The 9733-nt window shown below is 53.1% G+C and overlaps 1 protein-coding gene across 1 annotated transcript; it reads left to right on the top strand.

The window, feature by feature from the left end:
* The first annotated feature begins 3914 nt into the window (after positions 1 to 3914).
* On the top strand, positions 3915 to 9014 carry LOC101615977 (keratin, type II cuticular Hb1). The gene is made up of 9 exons (XM_004650452.2): positions 3915 to 4283; positions 4921 to 5129; positions 5775 to 5835; positions 6526 to 6621; positions 6798 to 6962; positions 7524 to 7649; positions 7916 to 8136; positions 8347 to 8378; positions 8779 to 9014. Exons 1-9 carry the CDS (start codon positions 3915 to 3917, stop codon positions 9012 to 9014), a joined length of 1515 nt encoding a protein of 504 aa, XP_004650509.2.
* The last annotated feature ends 719 nt before the right edge of the window (positions 9015 to 9733 follow it).

Genomic DNA, 9733 nt, shown 5'->3' with positions numbered 1-9733 from the left:
GTCTGTCGCTCTCAAATAAATTTTAGAAAATAGTAAAAATAAACAGAGGCTGGAGGGACTGCTTAATGGTTAAGGCACTTGCCTACACAGCCTCCAAAGGACCCAGGTTCAATTCCCCAGGACACATGTAAGATACACAAGGTGGTGCATGCATTTGCAGAGGCTGGAGGTCCTAGTGTGCTCATTCTCTATCTGCTCCCCCTCTCAAATACACAATAATTTTTTTTAAAGCAGGGCTGGAGAAATGCCTCATCTGTTAAGACAATTCCCTGTGAAGCCCAAGGACCTAAGTTCAATTCCCCAGTATCCACATAAGCACAAGGTGGTACATGCTTCTGGAGTCCATTTGTAGTGGCTAGAGGCCCTGGTGCATCCATTCTCGCTCGCTCTCCCTCTCTCAAATAAACAGAACAATGAAATTTAAAAACCCACAGGAAGCGACATAGCACTAAAGATGCCAGACATGAAAGGCAAATGTGGTCATATGTATCTGACAGCCAAGACCTGAAAAGTGGGACAATCTTTCCTTGAGGGACGTTTACCTTGGTTCTGAATCTGTGGAGAGAAACAAGGAATAATCACAAGATCCAGAAGATAGGTCACCCTAGGCCAAAGGGAGGAAGGTACAATCAGAATGAGAACTTCTCTTCATAATGTTCCACATCTCCCTACAGGACTAGGTACACCAATTTTACATTCTTCTTGGTGTGGATATGTTTTGCAATAAAAAATAATTGTAATTTCCATAAAATCACAATCTGTTAGTTTTACAGTGCCAGAGCCAAGACATTAGGATGGTGGTTCAGCCAGCCTCTCCTTCTTTCCTCCCCTCCCCCCCTTCACCTCCTCCCCTCTGCTTTCTCAGATTTTTCGCTGGAAGGAAAAAGGCTCTGGATATCCATGACCTCACAGTGCCTTGGCACCACCTACATAAGACCATCATAATAGAAAAAGATGATGACATCAAAATAAAAGACAGACTGGGCTGGAGAGATGGCTTAGCAGTTAAGTGCTTTCCCATGAAGCCTGAGGACCCCGGTTCAAGGCTCAATTCCCCAGGACCCACATAAGCCAGATGCGCAAGGTAGCACATGCATCTGGAGTTTGTTTGTAGTGGCTGGAGGCCCTGGTGTGCCCATTCTCTATCTACCTCTTTCTCTCTCTGTCTTCTGTTGCTCTCAAATAAATAAATAAAAATAAACAATTTTTTAAAATAATAATGGATAAAACAGACTGATTGAGGGGGGGATTTGATGGAGAGTGGAGTTTCAAAGAGAAAAGTTGGGGGAGGGAGGGAATTACCATGGGATATTGTTTACAATTATGGAATTTGTCAATGAAAGAAAGGAAGGAAGGAAGGGAGGGAGGGAGGGAGGGAGGGAGGAAGGAAAAACCAAATAAATAAATAAGAAAACAGGCTCTATGTCCTCTCAGGTCTTCAAAAATTAGCAGCAATCAATATCCCCTGAAGTCTAATGAACTGGTGCCACATTTTGAATTTCTTTGTATCTTGTTCCAAATTGCTTCTTGTGTCTTGAAAATTGCTTGGCAGGGGCCTGTCATTAGTAATAGGCCCATGATGGTGCGTGGCATTTTTATGAGGTGCTCCTCTGGCTGGAAAGGCAATCTGTGAGGTGCACCTTGACTCAGCACCCCGATCTGGAGACACCCAGCTAGCTGGTTTGCTGGGGACACTGCTGCTCAGTTGTGGGTAGTGTCCAAAACGCAGCTGAGGGTACAAAGATCTTTGGAAGTGCTGGCCCAGCTGCCTGAATGCATAAAGTGACAGCAGGTGCCACACCCTCCTCTGGGTGACCAGATAGCTGACACAGCCCTTGACACCGTGTCTGTCCCATTACAAACTCGGCATGTTTGACACAGAGTCCTACCCTAGCATTTCCTCCTTCCTGCCCTTTCCCTTCAAGCCCAGCCTCTTGCCCCTCCTCCCTAAGGCATCTCTGCCTGCCTGGGTCCAGTAGGCTGCCAGCCATGCCATGCCATTGCCCTGCCTTCCGCACCTTCCAAAATGGTTTTTTTAGACTGTTCTACTGGGGTAGAGGTGGTTCATAGATAAGTAGAACATAGTCTTGAATCAAAGTAATTACAATATGCCAACGTGGTACCAGTAGCTAAAACTGGCACTTTCCACAGCCTCACCAGCCCCACACATGCACACAGATGCCCCTCCCTCCCTACACTTGCCCCACACTGGCCCTAGGCCACACCCAACTTTCCCCTGCCATTCCAGCCCTCCCAACTCCGGCTCATTCTGCCATCTTCCTTAAACAACCAAAATTCACAGAGGCACCCCCACCCCCACTTTCCAGAACTTTTGTAAGGATAGGAATTGGGGAGGACTTAATGCTCATAGGGGAGAAGGCCTCCTCAATCTGTCATGTGCCAGGTGGAAAGCTCTGGGAAAATTATTGAACTTCTTTGAGCCTCCTCTGTAAAACAGGAAAAACAGTACATACCTCAAAGGGTTGATGTGAGAAGTAAAAAAGATTTTTGGCTTGTAATAGTGATCATAAAACAGGTAACTCAGAAAAAGGAAATGCACTGTTATCAAAACAGGGTATGTGAGGGCTGGAGAAATGGCTTGGCAGTTAAGACATTTGTTTACAAAGCCTAAGGACCTAAGTTCGAATCCCCAGTACCCATATAAGCCAAATGCACAAGGTGGCGCATGCATCTAGAGTTCATTTGCAGTGACTAAGGCCCTGGTGTGCCCATTTTTTCTCTCTCTCTGAAAGAAAGAAAGAAAGAAAGAAAGAAAGAAAGAAAGAAAGAAAGAAAGAGAGAGAGAGAGAGAGAGAGAGAGAGAGAGAGAGAGAGAGAAAGGAAGGAAGGAAGGAAGGAAGGAAGGAAGGAAGGAAGGAAGGAAGGAAGGAAGGAAGGAGAGAGAGAAAGAAAAAAGAAAGAAAGAAAGAAAGAAAGAAAGAAAGAAAGAAAGAAAGAAAGAAAGGAAGGAAGGAAGGAAGGAAGGAAGGAAGGAAGGAAGGAAGGAAGGAGAAAGAGAAAGAAAAAAGAAAGAAAGAAAGAAAGAAAGGAAGGAAGGAAGGAAGGGAGGGAAAGAGAGAGAGAGAGAGAGAAGGAGGGAGGGAGGGAGTGAGGAAAGGAGGAAGGGAGGGAAGAAAGAAGGAAAGAAAGAAAATAGGATATGTGTTTCCTGCAGGAAACTTTCTTGCTATAAAGAAGGAAAGACACTGCAACTTTGCAACAGCAAGCTGGCATTTTGTGCTTCCTGGTCTGAGACAGTAAGAAGCACCCAGTACCTTTGTGAAATATTATGCCCCAAAACACTGAATTTGGAACTAGTTAAGCCTGCGGCCCAGTACTAAGCGAAGAAGTTTTTGGGACTGTGGAAATATTCAACTATAAGTGCTTGCCTTGTACGCTCAAAGCCTTGGGTTCACGGTCAAGATCACAATGAAGAAAAATAGAAGTGCATGCCGGAGTGTAACCTGGGGGGGGGGGGTGTTCAGGTGTTAATGCTCCAGTCATGCCTGGGGTCCACTCCCCACACAATGAAGGCCCGAGCTTCTTCTCTCAGACCCATACCTCCCTCTCCTCTATGCACAGCCTCTCCCGTCATCCAAAGCGCCTCGGACTGAGCATGCCCAGCTGCAGACACTTTGAAGATGAAACCTGCTGCGTGCCCCAGGCACAGGGCTGGCATACTTTACAAAGAGGAGGGTGCGGGCCACTCCACCATTAAAGCACACTCTACAGAGGCTTGGAGAGGGCTAACTGCCCAAGCCCATAAAGCCCAATTGCCCCATTCCACCTTCTTGGCCAAACCCCTTCTGAAACTGACATAAATAGGACCCAGGCTCCAATATTGGCACATTGGAGTTTCCATAAGGACTCCAGAGATCCCATCCCATCCTCAGCAGCCCACCTTCAGAAGCATCATGACCTGTGGATCCTACTGTGGTGGCCAGGCCTTCAGCTGCGCCTCGGCCTGCGGGCCCCGGCCCGGCCGCTGCTGCATCTCCGCCGCCCCCTACCGAGGCATCTCCTGCTACCGCGGCCTCTCCGGGGGCTTCGGCAGCCACAGCGTCTGCGGGGCCTTCCGCTCGGGCTCCTGCGGACGCAGCTTCGGCTACCGCTCCGGGGGCGTCTGTGGACCCAGCCCGCCCTGCATCACCTCCGTGTCCGTCAACGAGAGCCTGCTCACGCCCCTCAACCTGGACATCGACCCCAACGCGCAGTGCGTGAAGCACGAGGAGAAGGAGCAGATCAAGTGTCTCAACAGCAAGTTCGCAGCCTTCATCGACAAGGTGGGTGCCCGGCCTCAGGCCCTGCCTGGTGCCCGGTGTGTGCGTGCCCAGGGGAAGAGGAGGCAGAAAGACCTCTGGCACTAAGAGCTTTGCACGCACGGGCACACACACAAGCACGCACTCAAGACCCAGAGGACTCGCCTGAAGGTCCAGAGAGGCAGTTTATGGCAAAGAGAGTGGCCAGGCTGCCCTGGGCAGAGCTCCGCTGCAGGGAGTCCTGGGACAGGGCAGCAGGAGTGGGCAGTCCCCTGCTGAGGGGAAAGGGTGCTGTCTGCCAAAGCGAGGATTAAGGACCCAGCTAGTGGTCCTAGATGGCCTGTGCACGATTTCCCTCACTCCATCCCAGCAGCCTGGGATGTGAACGTGGATGATCTGTCTGGCTGGAGGACGGGCTCCTGCCTTCCTTGGCTTCAGAGGAGGATGCTGAGCCCAGCATATGACACCCGACTAGGGTCTCCTGCACCACAGGGAGAGGGCACTGACTCTGCCTGCACCTGTTTTGGTCCCCAAATGTGAGAACTAGAGTGGGGTCCATATGAGGGACTGGAGAGGAGGTGTCCTTGCCATGGCCAGCGCTGTCTCACCTCTGCCATCACCCCAGAGCTGGCCGTGACCTCGCCCTCCACCCCCATGGCAGGTGCGCTTCCTGGAGCAGCAGAACAAGCTGCTGGAGACCAAGTGGCAGTTCTACCAGAACCGCAAGTGCTGCGAGAGCAACCTGGAGCCGCTGTTCGAGGGCTACATCGAGACGCTGAGGCGGGAGGCCGAGTGCGTGGAGGCCGACAGCGGGAGGCTGGCCGCGGAGCTCAACCACGTGCAGGAGACCATGGAGGGCTACAAGAAGCGGTGAGGGTGGCCAAGTGTGGTCCTGGCACAAGAGCTGGCCTAGGCGCAGGCTCGGGGCACAGAGGCAAACACTGTAACTGTCGGGGGCGTGTGGTGCCCAGTGAGAGTGAGGGCACATGGATCCTGCCATCTGGGGCATTTCTGTGCAGCACTCCGCTGACGGAACCCAAGAGCTTCGGGACAAGGTCTGTCACCTCAGCCTTATCTCACGAAGCCAGGGACCAGCAGCTCTGCCTCCCTCACCACTGGGGGAGGGTGTTTCCAGTCTCCATCCTCATTCTGGTCCTCTGCTCTGAGGCACCTGAGTAGATTGTCCCAGGGCACTAAGATCAGAAACAGAGATCAGTATGTCCCCCTGCCTCAGCTTCTCAGTTCCCTGGGTTCTGGCTCTGTTGGAACTGACATACCCTGAGGAGAGGTTGCGCCCCAATGATTCTCATTCCCAGAAGAGCTCAGGGCAGAATCTTCAATTGCCTTTTGAGGTGACCTCAGAGAAGCCTTGACCAGGGGCCTGGGGATGCCCCCCATGAGCCCAGAAAGGACCTGTCAGAGCTGCAAGACCACTCTGATAGCCCCCTGATCCTCTTTGCTGTGGACCGTGAGGTTCGGGGGGTAGACCCATGACGCCCCCTCTCTTCTTATCAGGTATGAGGAGGAGGTTTCTCTGAGAGCCACAGCCGAGAATGAATTTGTGGCTCTGAAGAAGGCAAGTAGCAGGGGCATGGGAAGGGACTCACGGGGACCCCAGGGAGACAGAATTTGCTTGGGAACATCACAGGGCTCAACTTCCTAGTGGGGGCCATGGCTTTTTCAGTCCAGATGGGAAATTTACAGAGAGGCAGCCATCAAATTTCACCTCCTAGGATGTACAAAGGACAGTAACCTTGACTACCCATTGGAACCTTCAGAGACCACTGGCTGCCTTATCTTGTGTCAGAGGCTGTGGCTGGGGTCTCATTGGGCCACTGAGCTTCAGTCTGTCCATTGAGGGATGGACAATGTTTTCTGTTCCTCTTTCCACAAGTCTGGCCTCCCTTTCAAACCTCTACCCAGAGTGTAAGGGACGATGGACCAGACCCAGGAGTAGCCAGGTGGCCTCTCGGAACACTGCTACAGGACTGGGAAGGGTCAGGTGTCACAGCTGCGAGCCACGAGCACAGGCTTCCTCGGCAGGGGAGTCTAATAGAACGGGGCGGGGGTGTCTCATGAAGTGACCTAAAAGGCAGGGAGTATTTCAAGGCGTCGGTCTCCTCATCACAGACTAGAGGGGAGAAATGGCTTGCCCACAAGGACACTGGGAACCTTCCCCCTGGGCTCATGGCATGGGTGGGAAGAGAGAGGAGTTTGGGAGCAGGCTCAGCTGCACTCTTGGGGCTCACACATCCCTCCTTGCCAGGATGTGGATTGTGCCTACCTGCGCAAGGCAGACCTGGAGGCCAATGCGGAGGCGCTGATCCAGGAGATCGACTTCCTGCGGCGGCTGTATGAGGAGGTGAGCACAGGGCCAGGTGCAAGGCTGGCAGCTAGTATGGAGGCGGTGGTTCTGGGGTCGGGGGCCATGTGAGGGGCAGGAACTGAACCAGGAGAGGTCTGAGATGTTGTGGATGTGGGTGTGACTGTAGCCTCAATAAGTGTATAACACCTTCTATGTCCCTCCCCCTCCTACAGGAGATCCGAGTCCTCCATGCCCACATCTCAGACACCTCGGTCATCGTCAAGATGGACAACAGCCGGGACCTGAACATGGACTGCATCGTGGCTGAGATCAAGGCTCAGTATGATGAAATCGCCACCCGCAGCCGGGCTGAGGCCGAGTCCTGGTACCGCAGCAAGGTGAGTGGCCAGGACGCCTGCCCTCATGCCCAGCGACAGGAGGGAGGTGAGGAATCTCTTAGAAACAGTGACTTTGGCCAGGGGAGGTGACAAACACTTTTAATCCCAGCACTCAGGATGCAGAAGTAGGAGGATCACGGTGAGTTCGAGTCCACCCTGAGACTACATAGTGAATTCCAGAATTCCAGGTCTGCCTGGTCTAGAGTGAGACCCTACCTCGAAAAACAAAGAAAGAAAAAAGAAAGAAAGAAAGAAAGAAAGAAAGAAAGAAAGAAAGAAAGAAAGGAAGGAAGGAAGGAAGGAAGGAAGGAAGGAAGGAAGGAAGGAAGGGAAGAAGAAGGAAAGAAAGAGGGGAAGGAAGGAAGACAGGAAGAGTTACTTTGTCTTCAGAGTCTGATCTATAAAGATGGAAAGCCAATAGCTCTCAGGTCGGGGTAGCAAGGGCAGGGATGCCACGTGTGGTTGGCACAGGCTGAGCACTGTACACTCTGCACACCCGCTGGTGGTGTGCTGGGTAGGTGGGCGCCCATCCTGAGCCCCAGGGCACCTCTCTTCCCCCAGTGCGAGGAGATCAAGGCCACGGTGATCCGGCACGGGGAGACCCTGCGCCGCACCAGGGAGGAGATCAACGAGCTGAACCGCATGATCCAGAGGCTGACGGCCGAGATCGAGAACGCCAAGTGCCAGGTATGGGCCTGCTGCTCCCAGGACCAGGGAGGCTGGGGACCTACCCAGGGCCACAGAGCCTGTGTGCACCCCGCTTGGATCCCTCCAGTCACACGCCCACACGTTTGTACGAGAGTCCCTGGCTGGGGCCACGCAGGTCGGCTCGTGTTAACAAGGCAACAGTCTCTTCTGGAATGCCTCTAACTGGTGGGTGACACTGAACACCTCCGGGTAATAGACGAGGAGTCTCAGGGACCACACCCTACTTTGCATCTTCTGGCCCCCAGAACACCAAGCTGGAGGCGGCGGTGACCCAGTCGGAGCAGCAGGGCGAGGCGGCCCTCACTGACGCCCGCTGCAAGCTGGCCGAGCTGGAGGCCGCCCTGCAGAAGGCCAAGCAGGACATGGCCTGCCTGCTCAAGGAGTACCAGGAGGTGATGAACTCCAAGCTGGGCCTGGACATCGAGATCGCCACCTACAGGCGCCTGCTGGAGGGCGAGGAGCACAGGTGAGGCCCAGCCCAGAGTCCTAAGCTCCAGCTTGTCCTTGGCTGAGCAAGAGCAGGGCTCTGAGGATGAACCTTTCATGGGTCACTTTGCGAGGCTGGCTGTTCTCTGACTTCCTCTCCCAGTTCCTTGGCATATGCACCAAGGTTTGGGGGAGCTGTGTTAGCAGCGGACTTCCTGTCACTAACCTCCTCCCTCTTGTCCCTCCTCAGGTTGTGTGAAGGCGTCGGGGCTGTGAATGTCTGTAAGTATTTCTGGCCCTGCATGGCCAGATTTTCTCCCTTGGTTATCAGTAGTCTCAGTGTTGGCTAAGTTCATGGTAACTCCCTACGTGACGTGATTTTACTCACTTGTCTTGGGCTCAGCTGTGGTTTAAGCCTTCTGCGTGCATCTCTAAGCTAGAGTGTGTTACAAGAGGTTTCAGTGAGAGTTTAATATAAAGGATGAGGCACTAGGAGTGACTGGGGTGACAAAGCCAAAAAAAAGAAAATAACCTCCACTGTGGGTGTAATGTATCTAGAATATTCCACCAAAGATGCTCTGCCTTTTAATCCCCAGAGCTCAAGGCTAGGGAGAGTGGCTCTTAGGAACTAAGGAGTTCTTACTTGGCCCCCAAATTCTGACTCATTTTGGGGGGTCCGCAGGTGTCAGCAGTTCCCGTGGTGGAGTCTCATGTGGGGACCTGTGTGTATCGGGCTCGAGGCCTGTGACAGGCAGTGTCTGCAGCGCCCCGTGCAGCGGAAACGTGGCAGTGAGCACCGGCCTGTGCGCGCCCTGCAGCTCAGCCACATCTTGTGGAGTGGGCACTGCTGGCATCAGCTCCTGTGGCATCAGCTCCTTTGGCGTGGGCTCCTGCAGCAGCAGCTGCCGGAAATGTTAGGCTCCCCACCCCCCCGTCACCTCTGGCCCAGGCATTTCTCCTGCACCGTGAGCTCTGGCCACCCAGCCCTGGGACCTGGAACAAGGGCTCAGTTACTTAGGCACTTAGAAGGGTCCCTCCCATTCCTGGTCCCTCAGGTCCTCCCGGGTGATCCCTGCCCTACTTTGCCTAGCACTAGGTTTCCCCCCAGAAATCTACCCAGAGCCATGGGGAGGGGCCTCTAGGAATGAATGGCTAGGATAGGACCATACCCCGAGCTACCATAGGGTCAGTGGCCAGACCTCCTGCCCTGCCCCCTCCTCTCTAATCTCTGTCGTGTTCTTTATTTCCAATAAATCAAAGTACCCAGCTCTGGGTATTGTCTGTGCCTCTGTTAACCTCCATGGGAGTTGGAGTTTCCAGCAGAAAAAAGGCCCAGGCCAGGCCAGCACAATTCTCTGCCCCTGTGTTCCCAGCAGGCTCAGACTTGACTGAGGTTCATGTTAGTTTCGTACACGGTGTGATTTTACTCACACAACTCTCCTGGCTCAGACTCAGCTGAGGTTTTAACCCCGTGTGCCTCTCTGGTGCTCATTTCGCTAGACGCAGCCTAAGCACAGTTGTAAACAGGTGGCTAGTATGAGTTCAATCCCCCAGTCTCTGGAAGCCTAAGGAAACATCGCTCATTGCTCGGGGCTGGGAAGAGTCATGCCTCAGCAATTTATTGGCATTCCTACAGG

The sequence above is a fragment of the Jaculus jaculus genome, chromosome 6 (genome assembly GCF_020740685.1).
Source record: "Jaculus jaculus isolate mJacJac1 chromosome 6, mJacJac1.mat.Y.cur, whole genome shotgun sequence".
NCBI lineage: Eukaryota > Metazoa > Chordata > Mammalia > Rodentia > Dipodidae > Jaculus > Jaculus jaculus.
Note: the sequence above shows the minus strand (reverse complement) of the source record. Positions and strands in the feature narration are given on the sequence as shown.